This window comes from Anas acuta, chromosome 3 (genome assembly GCF_963932015.1).
Source record: "Anas acuta chromosome 3, bAnaAcu1.1, whole genome shotgun sequence".
NCBI classification, from domain to species: domain Eukaryota; kingdom Metazoa; phylum Chordata; class Aves; order Anseriformes; family Anatidae; genus Anas; species Anas acuta.
The window spans coordinates 29,203,360-29,228,340 of record NC_088981.1 but is presented as its reverse complement, the minus strand read 5'-3'; the positions used below and the strand labels follow the sequence as shown (position 1 = coordinate 29,228,340).

At 36.3% G+C, this 24,981-nt stretch overlaps 1 protein-coding gene across 5 annotated transcripts in view; it reads left to right on the top strand.

Annotated features, from left to right (window-relative positions):
- SMYD3 (SET and MYND domain containing 3) overlaps positions 1 to 24,981 on the top strand; it is a 376,761-nt gene that overhangs the window by 287,531 nt on the left and 64,249 nt on the right. For 3 of the 5 annotated variants that reach the window (XM_068676385.1, XM_068676386.1, XM_068676388.1), the window contains exons 6-8: positions 5,477 to 5,544; positions 7,791 to 7,893; positions 15,696 to 15,806. In XM_068676385.1, the coding sequence (XP_068532486.1) occupies positions 5,477 to 5,544; positions 7,791 to 7,893; positions 15,696 to 15,806 (282 nt within the window). The remainder of the gene's footprint in view (positions 1 to 5,476; positions 5,545 to 7,790; positions 7,894 to 15,695; positions 15,807 to 24,981) is intronic. The other 2 variants (XM_068676387.1, XM_068676390.1) reach the window with 1 other exon arrangement.

Here is a 24,981-nt window from a genome sequence, read left to right as displayed (position 1 = left end):
CCATCCTAACATGTTTTGATTTCAGTCTAGAACTTTTGTTCTAGAAGAATCTTTTTCTTGGTTTATTTCAGTTCTTTTAATGCTTCCTTCCTCTACTCTTGATTTTGTGGCTCCTATGGAAGCAGGTCGGTCCTGAGTACAATACAGCAGAGAATTGGATTCAAAGCTCCTGATTTAATAAAACCTGTGTGTACACACACCAGCAATATACGCCTTGTGGCAGGACTTCTTTCAGCACAGCACTCTGGTAGCAGACGACTTACTTTCCCACCTCATCCCATCTCCTCTTACCCCTCTCTGAAATGCTGTCCATTGGACACAGCTGAGGATTCAGAGCAGGAGGAGCTCTGCCTACCTGGGTCTTTTTGGGGCCATGGGCTCTGGCCACGAGCAGCTAAATGAAGGATGCTCAATACAGGGCCTTGACAGGTCTGTCGCTGCCGTGGCATACCATGCGTTTGCACTTGAGCACTGCAGCAGTGTTTAGCACTGTTACCCTAGCACTCTGTGTGCCAAATGAAGTCATTAGCAGATTTGAGATCTATCAACCATCTGTGTCTTGTGTCTGTTCATCCTCAAATGGGAAGAAGATATCACAACAGACCTACAATGAGGGCGGTGGTGCTAGGAGGTCTCTAGGGCACGTCTTGGTCATTTGAATTAGTCTGTCCCTTGCATAGCATTTACTGCCCACCCCTTCCACCTGGCTAATGCCTGAGTCTCTTGAGAAGCTTGTTTACAACATGCCAACTGGTTACAACATCTTTTGTTAAATATTCGCTAGTGATCAGGAATATCCAGCCAGCTTTCCTGTGGAAGGGAAACTTAATAATCCATGAACTTGTTTTTGTTTTTTTTCATCTTTAATTTACATTACATTGAGTTCATAAATTAGGGGGAAAAGTTCTGGCTTTCTTCCTGCTGGTGGGTTAGAATATGCCAGCTGTGACGCACCATTTACAGAGATGGCTGGAGTCATTCTAGATCAAAGCTGAAAATGATATTGGCCTTATTGGTGCAATGTGTCCATTGTTAATCCTTCTTTGAGGTTTTCTTGTGCACATTACAAGAACTACCTCACGGTGCTGCAGTAACATACAGGGACACATGGAGACAAAATGATTATTATTAGTCCAGGTATTTGTAACTTGATTTGTGCAGCAATCTTTAACCACTAATAATTTTTTTTTTTCTTCTCTTGCTTCCCCTATGCAAATTTTCCGTTGTCTTAGTGTCTGAAATCCCAGATCTGGAATGTCCTGCTGTTGGGTCTACGTCTGCTTTATTTAACCCAAATGCAAATCTGTAGTGTAAAGTGATACGAACGAGGTCTGAACTGTGGCCACAGTCACCCACAATCAGTAGGAGGGCTTTGGATTAGGATAGGCAGAACTGAATGCAAATCCAAGGCAATATATTGCCAAACTGAAGCCTTCATACCCTGTCAAATGCGAACACCAGAATTAATCTTCATGGCTCTACATTGGACTGCAAGTCTGGCACAGGCAGAGATTGCTTAGACAGTACCTCCAGATGTCCTGGGAGTAGAGACCTCCTTACGAGGTAAATTGCAGAGTTCTCGTATGCTATTTGGAGAGGAAATAAAACATAACAGATTGCAGCAGTTTTTGTTTGCTGATGAAATATGTGTGAGAATGGTGGTCAGTCAGTAAAGCTGTTTTACCCTCTGTGTGTTTACCAGGCTGGGAAGGATTATGTCATCTTCTTGGGTTAACTTATGGGGTACAGTATACCTCTCTAAAACACATGCAGTCTCTCAAAGAACAAATCTTTTTATTTAAATCAATCAGGATACATTATAATATTGTTTGTTGCTTGAAATAGTGATTCTTTTTAAATAATCTTGCAGGATTTATTGTCACATTTAAATTGTTGGTGAATGGTATGGGCAATCAATCTATGATGATAAACCTTGAGAGCTTTGGGATATTCTTAAAGTTTTGCATTGTGGAGACTTGAAAGCCTGTGAATCTCCTGTGAGAATTTGCCCTCGGTTCTCATGCTGGGAAATGTGTTATTTCAGAAATTGTAGAAATGGCAAGGAATTTGACTTTGCAACTTTGGAGTTCCAAAGTATGTGGACATTTTTCCTTATTTGTAGGTCTAGCAAACTCTGAGTACTCTGTTCAGTCTCCATATGTAGATATGCATTCATAGTGCTATGGCATTGGACAGAGAAGAGTTTTTAGAGGAATCATAAGGGACAAGTTGAACTGCAGCATAAATTAAATAACCAAGATAGATGATTCTACAGGAGTTAAGATGACAAAGGCCATGCCTCTGTAAGGAAGAAACTCTATTCTGAAGCAGCGTATTGCCCCATATTGTTTATTCTTCCTTATTTCAAAATCTGGGTTCACAGAGAATCAGAACCTCAAAGATCATTGTATCAAGAATAAGATGGTTCAGTAAAGGCAGAAAAAAAGGCAAAGTGATGATGGAACCTGAAAGCAACACAATAACAGAAGAAAGGCATTGTTTGCTTTGTTTTGTTTTCCATAGAAATGGGGTTAGTTAACTTCCAGTCACAGCAGGTTTTGATCTGTAACCAATTTCCTCACTTTGTCTCGAAACAGGCAGTGTACCTGTGGTCTTCTCAACAGCACTGGATGCTCCAGTTTTAGCTGGTATCTGAGCTACACATAAAAGTCAGCAAATCCTAGGAAGCGAAGCTAGGAAAATGGATTTTTCTTCGGGTTTTGTGTAAAAGAAATTCCTTCTTTTTTTTGTTTCTTGTGAGATGTGGTCTAAAACATTAACTCCTATGGTGGCCGTTGGACTGAAATCCCAGTACTGCCCTTGGCAGGACTCACATTTAACTTTGAGAAATTAGAAACTTCTTAAAAGTTTTGTGAATAGAAATGATGTGGAGAATATTCAGATTTTTAGAAACTTCATGAGAAATTTGAAAGAGAACCAACATCCCCACCTCCAGGTGCCAGACTGTGGAGTTTTCATCTTTGATTCCTATTACCAGCTGCAAACTATCAGTGCAGGATTGTCATTATGTCAGAATTTCATACACCATAAACAATGAGATACTACTTCCTACCTTGCTTCCTCTGTCTGCATTTGTTGAGGACAAAGAACAACCACAACAAAGGGCGATATCTGTAATGCACTCCGTATGAACACTGCTGGCTAATTCTTGTTTCCATACCTGAGCTTAACAGTGGGGAAGGATTGTCTGCAAGGAAGCTAAACAAATCCCACAGCACTTTAAACTTCTTATGCCTCTGGTTGGACTGTGACTAAAGTTATATAGCCCAAAATTCGTAGATTTCTGCCTATGTTTAGTCTAAAGCCTAAATACCTGTTTAGATGTGGTCCTGAATGCTTCTGATTCCCAGTCCCCTATGTGAAACTGCAAATAGTTAGAAATTAGATGGTATTGCACTACTTCACTGGGATATTGAGATGCAACTGTATACTCTGAAGATATCTAAACTGGAGAAGTTAAAAAGTGCCTCACAGAGAGCTACTTCTGAAAGACACTCTTGATGTCTGAATCTCAGAGCGTCGGTTCATCTCACATTTTTCTTTACATATAATCTATAAAAACCTAGTGTGTTCTTACAAAAAGCAAAACGCTTGTGACTTCTGTGTATGAAACTTTTCACACAATAGAATGCATACCTATGTTAGGAAATGATGAAATAGTCTCTATAGCTCTTAATTCTATAACTCCAACATTCAGTGTTGTTAATATAAACAGTTTTATGGTAATAATAGGAGATCTGCAAGGAAGAGGGATTCATTTACTTCTAAGAGATGTCTGACCTCTGCTACTTCATAATCCGTTAGAGAGCACTGAGGTCCACATAAGCGGGCTTTCTTTCTCCTTTACCTGGAAGGCATTATTTTTTCAATAAATACCAAAATCAAGTCAATATTTTTAAAACTACTATAATTGCCACTTTAAATGGACTAATCTTTGCTCAGAAGTTGTCTGATACTTTGTGTCCAGTGCCAGTAGAACAGAAATAATTAAGATGTATGCATTTGGTAATTGATGGGGAACATTTGAATGGGTTACATAAATAATAGACCAATCATAGTATTGTCTAACCGTTTAAAAATAAATAAATAAACACAAGCCTTACTGCATGTGCATTTATTTAAATTACCGTTGCTGTCAGAATTTATGAGAAATTTTGAAAGAGGGTTTCTTTCTCACCTTATGGTTAATGTTCTCATAAATAATAATTCATCAATTCTGTAAGGTAAGGTGTACGATTAAATTGTTCAGTGTACCACTTTAAAATAGAGGTGCGCATTTACTGTTCTGGGCAATTATTCTATGGATAAAACTACAACTTTCAGATCGCATTTTCAGATCTGCCAAATCATACTCTATCTCATTTCTGTTCTAAAGAAAATAAATGGCATTAGTAATTGAATGTTATGCAGAACAGGCATAGGACTTTGCATAATACTTGCATGTACAAGAAGTCTTTTTCTTTATCAAGTGTTTTATTAGTATGTCATTGATAACTGAACAGGAACTAATAAAAAATATATATTAAAAAAAAAAAGCAAAGAAAACAGTCATGTCCCTTCCCCATCCTCCCCACAACAAAACCAACAAAAAATAATTGAGACATATTAAAAGTTCATTAGGAACTGCATTCTGGTTCTTGTTTAAGCCCATGAAAGTGATAATTGCTAAGCATTTACAAATTTCTGATCTATCACCAGGACACTTCAGTCTGATAATTTGGGGTTTGGCTGTATCTTCTTGCAATGAACTTTCGTTCTTCTCCACTGTCTTCTAAAACCACTTTAGTTTTGTATGAGTGTACAAGGGAAGAATGCACTATCAAGCTGAATATTTGAGGTGAAGTGAAAAATTATAGTTCTCTTGAACAATAATTTGAAGATGATTTTGTGTGATCTTATACATGCAAACCAACATATCCATAGCGTGAAAGATGGACTATTGCACAAACTTTGCATGTATTTATGCCTATATCACATTGCCAAAGTCAAAACTGCTCTTTAATTCAAGGCTCTGCCATATATATTCTTTGGGCTCTTGTAGTACTCATTAAAAGGTCTGTGACAGCCTGGCATCAATAGAGTACCAGAATGGAAACAGCCACGCTTTTCACCGGCCTTATCTGCTGTTATCTGCTGTGTTGTTTCCAGGCTAAGCTTCTCAGCCTCTGTGTAGGTTTTTTCCCCCCTCTGAACAGGAAGATAGGGCCTCTGCATGTGTTTAACCCCACGTTTTTGCAGGATACTAATATTTCTGCTTTTAATTGACTGCAGTTTTACAGGAGAGTGTGTCCCAGATGTGATTGCTCTCAAATGAAAGAGCACCAGTGTTGGACTTGAATGTTTCCCATCCAATTACCAGTTGCCCCTTCATTTTATTTTGAAAGTTTTTTTTCATCTGAGTATGGAGTTTCCAAGTTACTCTGGTAATCCTGGATTTTTTCCCTTGTTTTCACAGGTGACCTGTAACTGTTTCACCATCAGTAACGGAGAGATGCAGGATGTTGGTGTTGGCCTGTATCCCAGGTAGTGTGAACACTGTTTCATTCACAGGCAAAATCTGTGTTAGGTTTTCTCCTTTTTTCCTAGGTAGCTTTAAGGGCCATAAATGTAGCAGGTAACATGTCCAAACAAGAAACTGGGAAATGGGAATAAATTATAGGAGAATGAAAAAAATCATCAAGTTGAAAAAATTCTTAATAGTCCCAATTACAGATTTAAAACAGTTTAAATAGAATATGTCTTTAGATTTTATTTTTATTGAGGTGGTAGTCATTTCTAAGTAAAAAAAAAAAAAAAAAAAAAAAAAAAAGCTAATGTTAAAAACGTGTGACTAAACATTCCTAACAAGTAAAAGGAAGTGTGTTCTATGTTGCTTTGGAAGGCAGATATTTTGCAGCCAAGAGTCTTCTGAATTGGCAATGAAAAGAAAAAGATCAAATGTGTATATTAGCAAATTACCATAACTAAGAAACCAGTAAAGTGAAAAGATAAGCCCCTTGAGAGATGGATGTTAGTATTCGAATTATTTCTTATTTGTATTAGTTAAGAAGGATGTATGAGGGAAGGTTTTGCCTTCATAGGTACCTGCAACTATTAATATGGAGCACATAAAATTGAGCAGAAAAAATATAATTTTCGATTTATTTTTTTGTGAATATAGGGTTGAACCGTGTTGTCAGTATCTAAAGGGGCCAGTCATTGTTGTTGCTTTTCCTACTAAGGTCATGTGTGCAAGATTTGACTGAGGACAAACGAGGCCTACTTGTGGTAAAGATAAGGCAAAGGCTACTAGGAGGACATGGGAACTGGTGTTATGAAAAATACGGAACATTCATCTGATTTCATAGTGGAATGGAAACAAATCTTTTCACATACTTCAGAAAAAAAAAAAAAAAAAAAAAGGAACAGTATTTTAGAGCATTGTTATTAGTGAAAGGTTTTCTTTTGGTTGACAAAAAGCCCCTGACTAGGAAGAAAGTGGCTATCTGTGTTCTGTGATAATGCCCCGTCAGGGGATACAAGGGACCCTTTCCCAATTCAGTTCACAGCAGCTTTAATTTCACTGCTTCAAAACATTCTGAGATGGGAAAATTGTGAACTTAAACTGCTGGTTCCCAAATTCTAGGCAAATGCCCTTCCATCTGGGCTGCAGCATGTAATAAGGTGAGACAGTCTACACTTCCAGGTGAAATTGTCATTATAACCATTAGAGTTTTCCACAAGATGAAATTTGATTAAGAATGCTTCGTATAGTCTCGTTAAAAGGTTGTATGTTGTTGCATGGCTTAATAGCTTCAGCATCCCAATATATTTTTTAAAACAAATAAAATCCCATGGTACCTCTTTGCATCATCTTGCCAGCAGGAATAGGCCCAGTGATCTCACTTAAGTGAAATGGAGACCGTCTCCCGGAGTATGCTATTGAGTTCATGCGGAGACTCACCACTGATATTTTGTGAGGCTTGAAGGGCTATCAAAAGATTTAAGGTCCTTTTTATAATCCTTTAAGAGTCAAGAACTGAATAAATATGGGCCGTGACCCTTGGTAACATCCTCCATTTTGCCAGATGGATTGGGGATCCTGAATTGCTGAATCAGGCAGATGGGGAAAGTAATAAAGGCAGCCAAAAGATGGATAAGCCAAAAATTCTGCTTCCAGCCTGATGATGCCAGAAATGGTCTTTCAGTGGGTCATTCCCATAGAAGAAGAAACATCAGACCTGAGTCAGCTATGAAACTGTTCTTGGTCTGGCAGAGTCGATTGTTTCTCAGCTAGTAAAATGTGGAAATCAGAAGTACATGGAGGAGGATGTTTTTATGTGCCCTTTTAAAAAAGGGAAGGTCCCACTAAGGGCCAAGGTAACTGGTAAGGTGTATGTTATTAGTGCCCTGAAACTGAGCAGAAGCAGCAGAAATAAGACACAGTTCTACTGGACAAATCTTTTATTCTGAACTGTTCTAAGCTACGTTGTTGTCAGCTTGCCTGCTTTGCAGTCTTCCCTGAGAAAGGCTTCTAAGAGAGTCACTGGGAGTCCATCTCCTTCCTCCCCTGCAGAGTACAAAGAGGGAAGGAACACGTAAACAGGTTCAAGAGTGGCTCCTATTAGAAGATTCATATTCATTGCTAAACATTAATTTTTCTCCCCTAACCAAGAGCAGCTGATTTACCAGGGATTTTTTTGGATAGCTATTTTTAAATTATGTCCGCCGTAATGGCAGTGAACTAAAGTTCTTTCACTCTCTTTCTCCAACTCTACCACCATTTGCAGCATGTCTTTACTGAATCACAGCTGTGACCCAAACTGTGTGATCGTTTTTGAAGGATACCAGCTTTTACTTCGCTCCGTCCGAGAGATCCAGATTGGTGAAGAGGTAATTAACTTGTCCTCCCTTCCATCACAGACACCTGCAACAATGACATCTCCCTAAATAAATTCCAGACTGCAGGGCCACCAGCTTAATATTTTGATGATATATTGATGCCAATTTCTAGCACATAGCTATCAGGGAGAAAATGATAAATAGAATCATCTCTTCACACTGCCTGAGCCCCATAATCATTACTACTCATAAATCACCAGCAGTCTTGATAAATTCTTGTTCCTCTTTCCTCCTTTAGGCACTTCATTTTGTTTGTATTTGGATGTCTTTACCCTGATGGAAACACTTAGAATATTTCTGGGTGGAATGCAGTGTTCACTAAGTCAGGGCAACAATAAGCATTTGTCAGGCTGTAACCATGCTATTGTTGTAAACCTTTCATTGACAGAGAAAGTAACAACGTGAGGTTTGTTTTCTTGTTCATTTTACAAGGGAAGACTTCAAAATATCCCTCTCGAGAGATTTCTGATTTTGATCTAAGTTATTGTCAGTTTTGTTTTTAAGACAGCATTTGTATTTCTTTTGAAAACAATCATTTGTGGCTAGGTAACCGTTTCAAAGGAACTGTCTTTCAGAGCAATGCAATGCAGAATTTGCTTAGTAAGGCCTGCAAAAACAGGTATATATGTAACTTCACATACACCGACGACCTATGCAGGTCTAAGCTCTTGGTTATTTCAAAATCATGATCTTATGTAAATGCAGTTCACGTTTGTGCTTCAATTTCTGGGAAGATCAAGGATTTATGTACTCTAATTTAGGAACAGTACCTCCTTTTCTCACTATAAGTTGTTTTTTGTTTGTTTGTTTTTTAATGCATCCTTTTTCTAAGATATGTAAATGGTAAAATATATTTGTAGGCAAAATAGTGTGGAGAATCAACAGAAATGCTTTTGCTTGTTTACTTTACCAAGAGAAATCTTCTAGGGTACAATTTTGTAGACCTAGTAAGTGTAGCCATTATTCTGTCTGGCATTCTTGTTCAAGACAAATTATGTGTGTTTTTCTTGCATTTTATCTATATATCTTTGCTTTCCCATTCACCAAGATGTGTTATTTATCTAAATATACAGTGGATTGTAATGTTTTCCCATGATGTATTCAGGTTAATTACTAGAGTTCTAAAATCTTATTTTCATGTACACGGGTATATTTTTCCAAATAAATTTTGTAAATCAGTTCTTTGTAACAAGCAGCTTTTGCACAGTGGAAGAGGCACTCAGGTAGCCTCAGAGTGGTTCTGGAGTGAGAAGTGAAGTAGAACATCCTTGAATGTATGGATGTCACTTGGTAGTTCTACAGCTGTGAAGCAATGACCCAAATTTCACACTTTGTTTTAGGGGTCTATGACCCACAGAAGTCTGCAGGTTAAAATCAATGGTGGAATAGATATTGTGCAAGTTATAAGTCATTTGTAAGGCTATAAATATAAATGGTAAAACAGGGCAGCTAGAACCACTTAGTTTACAGTGACTTGGACAGCTGCATGAATGTGAGCTTTAAAATGACTGCACCTTATGGGAACATACCATTTTCTAAAACACTTTTCCTCAGAAAGTCAGAATTTTCTTTAGAGCCCAGGTTCTGGTTTACTTGGTGCAATAATTGCTCCTAGTTTTGGTGCTTAAAGGAAAATTTGCCTTGAAGAACATCTAAGATATATATGTCCTGGATTAAACTGAGTGCTATCTTGATTTATCTGGAAGAAATAAAAGTTGCATCTGTGTTTCTTCAAATAAGGATGTGTCTAAGGAAGAAAAAGGAGCATAAGTGAGAAAGATGCAAAGGATGCATTAGTTTAGATCTATTAGGGTAATTTGAAGGGGAAGAAAATTATGAGTGTATATATACAAGTTAGCTGTTGAAAATTATTTTTAACACCCAATTAAGTTTCTTCTTATGCAACTGCTGTTGTTTTTCATTCTATCTGTGCTCTGCATGCTAGCTGTGGTAAAGCTCCTTTCTACACTGCCTTACTGCTTGCCTGTGGCAGGGTGGGTCTCACTTTTCTTACTAGCTGTGTATTGAATTTAAACACCCGTGCAAATGGAACCATGTTACCTGTTCTGGCCTGAATTTTCCTTATATTACTGAGGTCATGATCTGAGCCAATAGGAGAGAAAATACATGTTAGGGAGGAATCTGATTGAGTTTTCTGAACAAATCAAGTGTTCTCAGATAATATGATTGGCCTTGTGTCAAGCCATGAGGCAATAAGGAATCTTAAATAATTATCAGCAGTAGAAAAGCAGGTTAATTCTGGAATCACACTTATGCCTCAATCATACATTAGAGTGCTTGTGCTATGAACAGTAATTACATTGATCATTACTGAAAAAAAAATGTATGCAAGACTATGAAAAGCTCAATTTTTATTTTTTTTTTTTATTTCATGATGGGAGTTGTTCCAGTTCCCTTTTGGTCTAGTGTCTACGTAGACATTGTTGATTTGCATGTTTTTCACAGGAAGCCATGTGGCATTTAGTGGTTTTTAATTAAATTTTGGTTTGGGCTTTGAAATTTGTTCAATGCAAAATGTATATCAGGTAGTAGGAAATTAGGACTTTTCAGGCAGAAGAAAATGTTTGCCTAAATCCTTATAGAGTGAAAGCGCTAAATTTCATGGTGTTGTATATTTTGAAAACTAATCACTCCTAAAATCACATTCTACCCATGTAGTCCTTTTTTTGTGGTAAAGACAGTGTTGCAGTCCTGAAGCGCTAAGAAATTATGAGTCATGAGTGTTACTTTTTCGTAGGATCTGAAAGAAGTAATTCATGTGTAATCACTTGGTTTCCAGAGCTGAACCTTTAGGAAAACAAAATGTATTGCAGGAATCATAATAAAATACTGGAAGTTGGCAAGAAAGAGAATTGTCTGTTCCTTACATTTTGTTTTGTAAACCAAGTAAGTTCAGATTTATCTTCAGGTAAATTGTTTGGGTTTTACATTAATGTGGTTCTGAGGAATTGCATGCTTTTTGAGAGCAGAAAGTTACAATTTTAAACAAAAACACAGTTTTCCCATTGGCTTTTGACTGTGAATGCTTTATTCAGTGTTCAAAATAACAGCTTTCATTTCTATCATTATGTAACTCATTCATCTGTTTAAATGGCATTTATAATCCTCACTAAATGTAGAATTTTTAAAGTGAAACTTTAAAAAGGAAAGGTTTTTAAGAAGGCAAGGTTGAAGGAAACATCCTTCAACCTTGGTAGCCTTTTGTTTTTTCTTCCTGTCCTGACTCATTCTCTTATAAGTCACATAAGGCTGTATGGTTCTATACTAATACCCCCAAATTCTAGTGCTTGACCAGTTGGCAATGATCACTACTGAATTTAAGTATTTTCTGTTCTGCATCTGGCATGAATGGAATAAAGCAGGTAGGGACAAAAGAAGTGAAAGGAAGACAAGGCTTCAGTGCAATGATTTATCTCTCATGCGTGGATGGGGGAGGTTGGCCTAGAAAGAGTCTCCTAACAATATATAGATTCTACCCTGTACCAGGTTTCTGAGCATAATTGTATATAATGGCAGGAAGAAAGAAATAAGGATTTTTGTAGAGTTTTTATTCTACATGTCCCTACTTAAAAAGCTACAAGACTTTCTGAAATTTGCTTCCAAAAACTCAAAACTAATTATAACACCTTTTTCCTCCTCAAGATAACAATTGTTGTGGTGCTATCAGAGCTTTTGTTTCTTTACGTAATATTACTTCAACAGTATATAAAGATTTCAATTGATTTTTTTTCTTCATTACTGTGTCTACCTGGTGTTTTGCAGACTAACATAAGTTCATTTTGCCTATTCTCCAGTCATAAGTTGCATAGTTATGGTTAGTTTAGTGCATAGCTATGGCTAGTTTAATGCATAGCTCAAATCAATTAGTCCTGCTTAAGAAACAGGATGTATTAGCTAAGGTTCAGTTCTGCGCCAAAATGGGTACATGGTTTCACATCAATTTCAGATTTCAGTTAGAGCAGATTTGTATCTTTCCACTGAAAGACGCATAACAGATGGTCCTCTTACGGTGCAAGTAATCTTTTAATGAATACTAAATAAAATTCATAATTTCCTATGACTAGCAATAAATATCTTCTTAATAGGTTTTCAACCAAGATGTATAATATTTCTGTTATTATAATTCTGTGAGGTAAAGTTTTATATCGTTGTATTTGTCACATTACATTTCTTTTCAATAATTTTTTCCTTGAGTTAGAAGGCATGTTGATCTCATATGCCAAAACAGAAAAACGACAGCCTGTTCACCACTTACATAACTCTATCTCAGGAACACATGTTTGTACACAACCCTCCCTAAGACCCCAAGACCCATGCCTGCAAAAGCAAGATGACTCACTTTTTTTTTTCTCCTGCCATTTGCATTAAAATAATTCACTTGAAATTCCTACAGAATCCTCCATCTAGAAATTTTGTAGGTTATAGCTTATAACAAAAAAAATAAAAGTAAAAAATCATAAATTAAGTCCTCTGCAGCATGGCAGCACTGGAAAATTTTGTCCATGTCATTTGGCAGATGAGGAACATGAGAAATGAACCACCATACCCATCATTAAAGAATTTCTGTGTCATAGAAAGAAGTAGGGTTTAGACAGTGATGCATTTCCAAGGAGAAAGTCTTGAGAGTCAGTAAGTCTCATGGCTGTTAAATAACATTTATGAAGGCAGAGATCTATTTAATATATATTCTTCAGTTTGAGGTAGAAGATTTACTGCATTCTTTATAAGCATTGCAATGAGGAGGCAAGCTTTGGTCAGCTGAAATAATGTTTTAATTAATATCATACAACCCACATGCAAATACCATTAAGACAACCTTTGATAAATAGGGATACTTCATAAATATGGATAAGTTAAATGAGCCTTGCATCTAATGAAGGGATCCAAAAATTAAAACAAGTGTAGGAAAGAGACTTGAATACAGAATTTTTATGTTTAAACCATTAAATGGTTAGTGTAGATTTAGTCACCATCAGGTTGGTCATATTTCTAAATATCCTAACTGCATTTTCCCACTCAGTCTGCCAGTTACAAACATCCTTTTCACTTATGGATTTCTCCTGGCAGGAACTGGAATTTGGACTTGGGCCTCTAATGGCAAGAGTGACCCTAAATCATTCAAATGTTAAAAGGAGATGTCAATGTGATGAAGCTTCTTGTCTTCCTCCTCCTGCCTAGTCATATGTTCAGAGCAGGTAGTTAAGTGATGTTCATATCCACTGCCTTTGAGAAAATAAATTACTGATTTCAAACTTATTCCCTGCACATGTGGAAAAAAAGACAAAAAAAAAAAAAGGAGAAAAGAATGAAGCTGAAGATATGAAGATACAGCATGGCTGTGTGTTGGTTTTTTTTGGTTTTGTTTTTTAATGCAATATTAGAACTGAACCCTGCCTTATGATGGCTTTGGCAGTAATTAAAAGGTTTAAATCATTCTCTTATGTATTTTGGGGAAAAAAAAAAAAAAAAGTAATCTCACACACAAGACTTTTTTTCAGAATATTCAAGATGTCTTGCACTGTGCCTAAACTTGATTGCATGCCTCTTATTGCTGGATGCCACCTGAACCTAAATCCCAGTAGGACATTGGTCAAACCGATGATCTTTTTTTTTTCAAAGATAAGAGACAGGGAATGGGCCAGTGTGGGGAACAACTTGGACAGGAAACACTTGTGAATTGCAAGAAGGCATGAAGATCAGAAGAGAGGAGAGGACAGTTGGGCTTGGAATGGCTGAAGGATGAGGTTAGGGCTACAGCTTGACAGCAAACTGCTTTGTGAGAAGGAAGAGAGACGGATCTTTTTTACCATATCAGAGAGGATGCAGAGTAGGACCTGCTAGGGGAAGAAATGAGGACAAATACTTGGTGGGGATCACTGATGATGAAACCAGAGTAGGGAAACAAGGACTGCGTTAGTGATCAAATATGGGGAAAAGATGTAAAATGAGGCATACAAGGGAGGAAGAAGGGCATATCTGGGACTAACACAATGACTAAAATCAGTCCATTGTCTAAGAACGGCTATGTAAGGAGCTAGAAGCGAGGGCAGGAAAGTAGGATTAGATAACCAGGTGCAGAGAATAAGACTAGAAAATTATACAGCAGCAAAGAACAGAGAAGAAAAAGATGGACAGATTGGAGAAAATGGGGTAGGAGAGTTTGGCAGAAAAGAATGGAAAAGAAATAGGCAAAATAATTTCCATCCATTCCCCACAGAAAGCTCAGAGGGAAGCCTACTGTTCCCATGTAAACGATTAGTACAGACCCATTCTGCTGTCAGCCAACAGCAGTGAAACAACTTCCCTCTCAACTAGAACACAAACAAGCTGTGACAGAACATTATTTAGAAAGCAAAGCTGAACAAAGTTCTCACACTTTCTAACTTTTGATTATCTGTGGAACTTGAATTTGTCTCTTTAATGAATTAAACTATTAATCTTCAATTCTGAGGCCATATTTTCATTTTTTCCACAGGCTTTCTGCTTATTGACTTTACCATCTTTGGAAAAAGTGCTTGACTTTACCATCTCAGTAATCCTTTAATACAGTCCTCCTTCAATAAATAATCAAAGTAAACTGTAATAATAAATGGAAAAAAAATGCAAGCATTATTTTAGTTGCTAGTTAATTGCTCGTTTAATTAGAATACTCATTAGTTTTCAAAATGCAGACTCTGACAATAGATTTCATGGTCATTAGTACAAATTGGTCAGGTTTTCCTGTGATTTTTTTTGAGTGGACTCTCATGATTTAACTGAGAACCATGTGAAAATTCTCCCAATTAGTTGAAGTGTCTAGGCTGAGAATGAAATAATGTGACCTGATTTTTTTAGTTCTGACCTCTATGGAGTGTTTAAAAGTGTGTTAGGTGTATAGTATAATCACTCTGTAGTGTGTATATCTGAATGCTGGTTTGAGCCGGAGTGTTATTTTGTTATATTCTTTCCCTTATCATTAGTTTGTGCCTTAACAGCACTTTAAACATTTGAAGAACTCTGCAAATGGTCAGCATTGTAAAATTCTTTCTGGCAGGCATCAAAATGAATGAACTAAAGAGTTCTCAGTGATTCACTATACAATTTAAAATGGCACAAATGTAAGCATTTTATTTTATTGATCATTTTACTAAATTTTCCTGTCAATAGTTTCAACAACTATGACTGCAATACTTTTGTGCTACTTTGGTCATGAAGGAGACATCACAGACAAACTAAAGGTGAGCATAACATAAAAGAAGCTTTCTTCAGGCTCAAATGGAGCAAAAAGACATTTGAAAGAAAGCACAGGTTTCCCTGAAACAAAATTTATGGAGATAGTTGGATACTGTATTACACCAAAGTTAAATACACATTATCTTTAGAGCTATACAGAAAATGAGGTTCCATGCACAGGGAATTCAGATGCTGAACTTCCTTACTTTTTTTTCCTCTATTATGTATTTCTCCTCCAAGTTTGAATGAAAAGCTGCAAGAGTCGTTGGTTGATTTTTTTTTCTTTTTTCCTGAATTAAAAATTTAAAACTATATTAATCTGGAATAGTGAAAAGGTGTTCCTCTATGGAATTTATATTTGGCCTTTTTTTGCTTTTGTAGAAGTTGTCTGTTTTGTTTGTTTGTTTGTTTGTTTTCCCTATAAAATAATCTATTAAAATAAAATTTCATTTTCTGCAAGAAGAATGTTGTATCCAAACATATTATCTTAGCTATACTTTAACTAAATATGGAATTTTTGTAAAACATACTAACTCTGCTTTTGTATGTGCTACACACAGCTCACCATCAGCTATATTGAATCACTGATGCCCACCAGTGAACGCCAAAAGCAACTGATGCGCCAGTATTGTTTTGAATGTGACTGTCATCTCTGCCAGGATCATGAAAAGGTAGGTTGGACAAAGAAATTCCTTGTCAATAAAACAGAATTTTCCAGAATTTGCCTGTCAGCACCTTCCCTTACTTTATGTAATACTTATCTTTTGTTACTAAATGAATGGTCAGAATACAGCGAAAAAAATGACCTCTGCCCTCAGTCCTGTTTATGTTTCTATGAAAGGCAACCATGAAGGAAAGGAAAGCAGGAGATGTTGACCACATGATAAGAAGACGTTTTTGCTAAAATATGCATTCTTCATAAAGCTAGGAACCACTTTCGGTTCCAAAGTGTGGTTCAGATTATTATGGGATTCAAGGACCTCCGAAAATGAGAGTCAACATAACTTTAAGATCAAAGGAAAATATTTGGTTTTTGCTATTCAAAATAATAATATTGGAGCTGAAACTACTTCTCTGGTGCCAGAGGAAGACTGTGCTTATCCTCCTAATAATGTTAAATTAATTTTGATGAACACCTACACCTACATCACCTACATCAAATTCTCAAGAACTACCAGACATGTCCAGGAGTTGTTAGAGCTAGGCTACATTCAGGGTGGTGAATCTCCCTGGACAACTATTTGTTGCTTTTGTGCTCTTGTTTGCAAGTTCTTGGAGCAGCATGTCAGTAGCTGCAGTAGGTAAAATTGTGTTTGTTGTGACCTTTAATTAGAGTTCAGCCTAGCCTGGATTAATTATTTTCTGGGTTCATTGCTTCATATTTACATAGCCCAGCCAGACTAATTCTGGGCTCCAAGCCTGAGGTGAGATCAAATAGAATATGCTAAATGATGCCAGCTTCACATCTACTTTGTCTCTCTGGTTATATGTATGCTTGTTCCTATTTTCAGAAATGCCTATTTTGGATGAATCAATATGCCATAGCTAAATGTGCTTTAAGTAGATCAGAGATAATATGAAAGACATCAGTGAAAATGTGATTCCAAGGAGCATGGTGTGATTCATAAAGTAATTGCTGTACTGCAAAAAGATTTAAAAAAAAAATAATTAACTGCCAACATTTAAAAACTTAAAGGGAGTACAGTTGTATGAGTGCATAATTTTGTTCAAGCCAGGGTACACCAATTAAATACATAATGTATCCTTTGATTCATCAGTAAGCAGTTCAAAAAAGATACAACAGAAAAGTTCCAGGCTTACGACATAATACTAAATGACTTCCTGTCTATGTGCAAAAGTTTTTGGCATTTTGTGCCTGATAAAGATTGCTGCACTGCTGTTTGGAGGCAGTGAAGGGAAGCAAAGACTTCTGTTTGTCTTTCTTTTAAAGATGCTCACTCAAGTGTCATGAGATCTCAGATTAGTTTTGGGGAATGGCATCTCAACACAGATGCAGTGATGATTAAGAAACATAAGCATGCTAAGGAGTCTTTAAGGATTGCTTAAAAGTCTGTGGAAGGGGAAGCAAGTGGTGGAAAGACCTTTCAGCACATAGAATGTTTTAAGAAACAAGATCCATAGGTTGGCATACACATCACTGTAAGAGCCAATGTACCACATCTACAAATATTGTAGTGAAATTATAATTGTAGTGAAATTAATTTGTACTTATAGTAATAGTTTCATCAATATATTTAAATTAAGATTTTTTTCTGCTAAATTTTTAACTGTGGTTTGAATTCAACAGATTATTATTATTATTATTATTATTATTATTATTATTATTATTATTATTATTATTATTATTATTATTATTATTATTATCTTTTAGCAAAATTCCCTGTGGGGATGATACTGCAAAGTGTTTGGAAAGCTCCTTCTGATTTAATTCTGAAATTCTGTAAATTTTTATCATTGTTACCATGTAAACACATCTTTGAAAGGCAAGGAATCTCACGTCAACATTGTTGATGTCTGTGAAGACACAAGCCTTTTATCCTTAATTTCAGTTTAGGATGATTATATCTAATCTCCAGTAATCCTCATAGTACTGCGTTTCATTGTTCTGCAGCAGAGATTTAATCACTTAACTGTTTACATGACTTACTTGGAAACAGATACTTTTCTTCCATTGATTTCAGACTATGTAAGATGGGAGACATCTAACACAGAAGCTACAATGGCAGAGAATTTTATTTGTTTGTTTGTTTTGGTTGGTTGGTTGTGTTTTTTTTTTGTGTGTGTGTGTGTTCTGTTTTGTTTTTGAAATTACAGAATGGCTGGATTTAAATGCCTTAAAGTAATCTGTTGGCAACATTATTCAATAATATAATTTCTGAAATGCCATGGATATTGACACAACTTCTCAAGATATCTTGGGAACTTTTTAAAAGGTGAAGTCTGTCAACAGAATAGGCAATGGCTGCAGCTTTGGGTCATCAAGAGTGGAATATTCAACACTGAGTCAATAAGTAATGATAGCTTACAGTAATTTTCTGTATTACAATGTTGCTTTGTAAATATGATGGGCATCATCAATAGCAATCTAGTTCCTAAATCTTTGTTATAAATAAAAATACAAGTTTGAGTTTGGCTAAGAAATGCTATATGCCTTCAAGTAAATTATTCATAACTTACTTGAGTAAGTTATATACATGTATATAAGTATATATAAGTAAGTATATATACATATATAAGCTGTTTTTATTTCCCTTCATTTTTCCCCATTTATTTTCCAGTTATAATTATCTCATAAAAATGCTAGCATTCCCTTTATAACATTGTAGATTGTAGCTTTTCGCTACTCTCAAGTTCTAGACTCGCTTAGTACACCTGCCAGCTGCTGAGCATCTACTAGAGACCAGTGATAGCAGACAAACCACTCTTGAGATGCACACATCCATTTAAAGCAGAACTACAGATCAAATCCTTTCCATTGTACCTTTTATTCTACATCTAATGTAATTATTGAAAAGTAATCCTGAAAAGTCTGTTTAAAATACATTAAAGTTTATATGAAGAGCATATAAACCTTGTATGTATTTGTTCTTGCTTATTTATACAGTACTTTACAAGTTTGTTATTAATGAAATTCATGTCTCTTCTGTTAAATTTTCTAAAAACTTGTTCTTTAGTCATCTTCTGTGCTCAGCTGAAGAAGGAAGATGATGGTATCAGGTTTCTGTTCTCAGGTCAGTCACTGACTTCACAAGTGACCTTGGGTAATCCCTTTCATTCAAAAGCAACCTTACTGTTTTCTGAGACCTTGCCCTTATTTTTCATAATTAGTGAGAAGCTACCATTTTAATTGGAGCTGGCCATATTTTTCACTAAAAACAAGACCAGTCTGTCTGAACTGGGGATAATTTTTAATGAATATTCTTTCATGCTCTGTTTTGCTCAGTTTCCCCATATACCACACAAAGACTGGAATTCTTAATTCTGCTGAGTATTCTGATGTACAAATAATGATAGAGAATGATGCTGCATTTTCCAAGATCCTTTAGCTTTGAGTGCTGGATTTGCTTTAATAATTCCTTGAAGCGGAATGATTTGAGGTTTGTGTGTTTTGTACAGTTCTCATTCTCATATGGTTAATTTAGCACTATTAAAAAAAAAAAAAAAAAAAGTCATATTTAAACTCAGAGAGAGCTATGTGAACAAATAACAGGTTTAGCCTACAGAATGCTATTAGTTTCTCCCATTTCATTTAGAGATCTAATCTAAGCCAGTTTTTAGCCTGTCTCCATATCCAAAGAGATGGGCAACTCATTCATACACTCTTGTAGTAGCCATCTATGAGAACTAGAATGGATACAGAAGGCTAAAGGAAAGCCTTCAAACAAATATCCACACGTTAGACAGATGAAGTTAGGTGAGATAAATTATGTTGCTCCATAAAGTATGTATAAACACAAAATCAAGAATTGCATGATTGTCTGCCTGTGCTAGCTGACAGGGATAGCACAGTGTAGTTGCACCTACATAGGTTTCAGCACCCTACCACTCACATTGTGGGCAAAAATCTGTTCACACAGATCACTTTGAGCATTTGCATCTGATTGCTACTGTGGACATATTTATCTTACAGCCGGTTTTACCATTTCTTCACCGTTATTTGTGCTAAAATTGATTAAAGTAGGGTAGTGGTTACATAGTACTACAATCATGCAGTTTAACTGTGCATAGAATCGTTTAGGTTGGAAAAGGCCTCTAAGATCATCTGATCCAACTTTTAACCTACCACTGCCAAGTCCACCATTAAAGCATGTCACTAAGCACTACGTACAAACAAGAGTAGCATGTCAAACTGCTCTTTTGCCAATCTAGGTTATGTGATTTTGCCAGGACTTTTTTTTTTTTTTTTAATTATTATACCAGGTTTCTGATGAGCTATGATTTAAGGTGCAGCATGTCTGTCGAGACATTTTTTTCATTTGTCATTTACATGTAGTATAAATACATGTAATATTTTGTGCCTTAGCTGTATAAAACAGCAAAATTCACTCTGACACCACCAGTGACTTTCACATTCACAGTCACTTTGTCTTTATGGTGAGGTGTGGCAGCTTCTTCTCTAATTGCTGGCAAATTACAGTTTACTTGCACATTTGTTTAGATCTAAGTCTATTATATGTCGAAGTCCACATCTTCAGGTATACTTACGCAGCACCCTATCCACAGTGATCCTGTTCAGCTGCAGCTGATGCATGCTGACGCCCTCAGGGTGAGCAGTCATAGTGCTAGAACAAGTGGAGAGGTCCTTGGCTGCACAGATGCCCTGCCATTAACTATTGTGGGAGCTAATGTTCCTCACTGCTGTTGAGAGGACTTCATGATGAATCTCTGCTTGCATTAGTTGTTTTCTGTGTGCTTGTCCCACTGCCAGCACAGCCATGGACAAATCCAGGTGTCTAGCTGTCATCAAGGGTAAGAAAATAGGCAGGGAAATAGTGGCAGCTAGCTCTGGCTTTGGATCTCAAATGATTAGGCCCCAATGTCAGCTGCTTGTCAACTCTAGGAGGTAATACCATAATGCTGGCCAGTCTCTTTCGGCAACTGGTTCAGCAGCCTGATTGCTGATTTAACAGGAGAAGAGAAGCATGTGCTAACACACTAGTGTAAACAGGTTAAGGTAAGATTAGGACGATCCTTTTGGCAGCACGTTCTGCCCAATTAAATGGTATTAACTGCAAATCTAACTAACATTTTTAATTGATTGTGGCTCAAGACAAGAAACAATCAGTAAGTAAAAGAGGGACAAAAGACCTCTTTTTAAGAATGTGTGCTGTCAGTACTTCAAGTTTTTGCTACTGTAATGTCTTCAGTTCATTGTATCTCTGACAGCTTTATAAATTATTATTATTTGCTCCAGACATTTTAAGATCAATCTACACCATAATTTGGAAATGCGTTCCTTCATAAAAGCTGAACTCTTGGCAGTGAATTACCATCCCAGCACATAAAAGCCCCTTACATTAATTATAATTAAAGATGGGATTACACCGATGACAAACATTTTAAAAGGAGAATTTTTTTTTCCACAATCATGAGCCAGAGTATTGTTCATATTTTACATTTTCAGCCAAGGATTTGAGGGAGATTTGTGCTTTGCTATGAGTCGTCTTTCTTCTTTGGAGCCAGGATTTAATATTTTAGTCTAGCTTGCTTTTGGAAAGCTTTTATTTATTACAAGGTCACAAGCAATGGGTTTTGAATCATTTTTACATTTGTCCAGTATTTGATAGTTGCCAAAGCTAATAATAACATAATGCCAGTAAGTACTTTATTCCTTTAATCAGTTTATTGCTTTGCTTAGTACTCGCTCATATTGCATCCCGAGTTTTTTTTAGAGAACATCACAAGTCCAGTTTCCAACTCAAGGACTCTCAAAATTAGGTCACCTGAATAGCAGCCAAGCCATCTACATGAAAATGTCACCTATGGCTCTTTAGCTTTTGCACTTCCATGCACTCACCAGCTCTCTCTCTCTCTTTTTTTTTTTTTTTAATAAGACCAGTAAACAATCCCCTAAAGTTACTAAATGTATTTACTTTTTTTTTTTTACTTTTTTTTTTCTTGTCTGAAGAAATAATGTAACTGTAGTTTAGGATTGTTATTAAACATAAATGCTTGTTTAACTTACTTGATCAATTTGTTTTTTGAGCATGCGTCTTTGGTTGATTTGTCTCACAGGTTTTTGAGAGAAACGTCAATGTGGCCAAGATTTACACATTTTCACCTTTTATCTTTATGTTTTTTGTCTTCAACCACATTGAAGAACATGTGCTTAAATCACAGGGGCATTGTTACATGAAAAACACTATTATTGATGGTTGTGAATTAGAATGTAAATGCTTCACATGAGATTACTGTACTATTATTAGTACAGAAATACACCCCGTCCCTCAGGGAATGTATATTTAGGACATAGGAAATATAAAATAATCTGTTAAGAAGTGCCTTTTTAATTGGCTGAATTGCCAAGTTCTAGAAGTTTGTGTCCCAGCTTCCACAATATTTACTTTCAGGTATTTGCATTCCCACTTTTCCAGCTATAATGAAAGATGAGATCTCCAAACTGATTCAAAAGATGAAGTCTGGGAACAAAGGAGTAAGCAAGATTGTCAAAAATAAGTCTGTTCATACAGATAGCTGAACATAAAACCCCTTGATCAAAGCAGAGTGAAGTAGGAGCATCTGTATCTCTAGGGATGATTCTAAGGTGCTTGCTATTTAAAGGTATGTTTAAAAAAAAATAAATCAGGACTTTGTTCCAACAAAAAGCTGGTTTAATAGACCTACTATCAAACAATAGAGTTTGTGATGTCTTATTTTATAAATACCATGTTCTTTCCTCATCTTTTCACTAGTTTACCCCTAGAACAACCCTTGAAGCAAACTACAAATGAAAGTCAAGTCACAGCTATTTCACCCATCCACCCTTTTGGCCCAACATTAGCATCACCAGTGCCTTCAAAAGCCAGTGGCACTAATTAGCTGCTCATTGGGACACTTATTTTTTTCCATAGGTGGTTGGCTGATTAACCATTCCTTCCTTTTGGCAAGACTTTTGATAGTGACTTAAACCCTGGATCAGTTCCTGAAATCCCGCCATCAGTCTGACAGTCTTCTGTTTCCTTTCAGGGATCTTACCCTCTTGGGATGTATTTCCAAACAGCCAAGGACTGAAAGGTTTTTTTGTTTGTTTGTTTGTTTTCTTAGAGCCAAAAATGCCACAAAAAAAAAAAAAAAAAAAAAAAAAAAAAAAAAAAAGCAATCTTTTCTAATTTCTGAGCTCTTTTGTTCATTAACAAAGGCACCATCTCTTCAGACTTTTCTTACACTTCAGACATTTCTTATGCTACTTCTGAGGCTTCTTCTATCTTTCAACATTTTTTGCCATCAAACGGCAGTCCCCCAAACAATGTTAGACAGTGACAAATTGACTGTGATCATTCTTCCATGACAACTTACCTTGCCCAGTTACTTCAGGACTGCTTCAATGTGCTCTGGTCATGACTTGGCAGAAGTCAGCCGGAGCTCACTTGGGTTGTCAAAGGTCATGGAAAAGATACTGCTGTTCACATAAAAAGACTGGAGTTCAGAGCTGTATGCAGACTCTTTTTCTTGTTCAGGGGATAGTCAATAGGGAAAATAGTATCAATCTGGTCCAAAAACGTTGTATTTGGAGTCAACATAGGAGTTGGAGTGTGGTGCTCTCCAAGGAGTCCAGCTTTATGCTCATCTGAGGGAAGAAGAACCTCACTCCTTTTAGATCCAGCCGTCTGAGAGGAAATATAAATCCTTTGGCAGATGTTTTAAGCAGAAATATTCTTTTTGCCAAGGGAAGAGAGTCTGTTCCCACTGCTGTTTCAGGCTGTTGTGGCTACATTTAGGTGCCCAGCTAGTAATTTCCCCTTTCCAGATGTCCATCTTCCTTGGAACTGTCATTAGAACCAATTACTAGTCTTAGGATTTTTCTTTTCAGTTGGTGTCATTCATATAGCATTCACTCTTCCGTCTCTGCTGAATGATGAACAGAAATAAGAAAAGTCTTTCTCTTTATTTGCACTCCAAAATAAGCATACAGAAGATAGAATATGCTGAGAGAAATAGCAGCTTTTTTAAGAAATAAGATTAGGTCAGACAAATCTTACTCCAAACCCTTTTTCCCAGAGTGATTCTGGAAGACTGTTTTGCACTTTTTTTTTTTTTTTTTCTAAATAGATACTGAATATGGTGGTTGCTTTATGCTCCTTTTAAAGCACTCCATTAATTACTCCATCTAAAGTTTCTGCATTTGATAGTTGACAGGAGAAATTAATTTTGCTTAAGGAATTTAAGCACATTGTTAATACACTGTCAGAGGACAGACAGTGCATTACAGCCCAGAAATGTTATGAAAAATTGTCACTGTGCCCTAAAGGAAGCAGCCTGAAGGCTTTGTTACCTCTTTGGGATTCCTAAAAAGGTATTTCCACAAAGAATTATGATTTGATTCACTGTAATACAAACCTTGAATTCTCTTTCAGTGAGGTTACCATAATAACTTGTGTATAATACCTCGTGACATCCAGCTTCAAACACTGATTTGTGAATATATTGTTGGGTTAGAAGAGGCTGGGATTGCTTGGGGTGTGTTTCATCTTCCAGCTAAAGGGGGCCTTCTTTATTTGGAATATGCACTAGATATGGTTGGAAGTACCATGATGAGGCTGGTATTAGGAACAGAGTAGAGCAAGTGAGAAACTAATTTAAAAGACTATCATCACAATGTGTCCAACGAATAGTAAGTAATCGTGAAGCCACTAACCGATTAAATTTAGGGAAAGGAGAATATGTTGAGCCGAAGTATCCATTTTAGTTAATATCTGAATAAAGTTGATATTTGATATAATATATTAATATTATATTAATAGCCCGGAGTATTGAAGGTTGGCATATAAATCAGCTTGTGAATATAGAAAGTATTAGATTATTATATAACTCAGAATAATTTATATGTATTTAAGTGAATACTGTCCTATCTTTTTGGATTATTTAATTTCTTCAAAGACTAAACATTATGGAAAAGATTTTTTATTTTTTTTATCATGAAGTCCTCTGACACCTATTAGTCAAAGGCAATGTGTGGTGAAAGTTTGTAACATATCTGCAGCTTGAAATTAATAATAATATATATAGTTCCATTTAAAGAGAACATAGTTTGTAAACCTTATCTATATGACAACAGAACAGTGCAGTTGATTTGACTGAATTTTTTAGGAGACGTATGTAAAAATA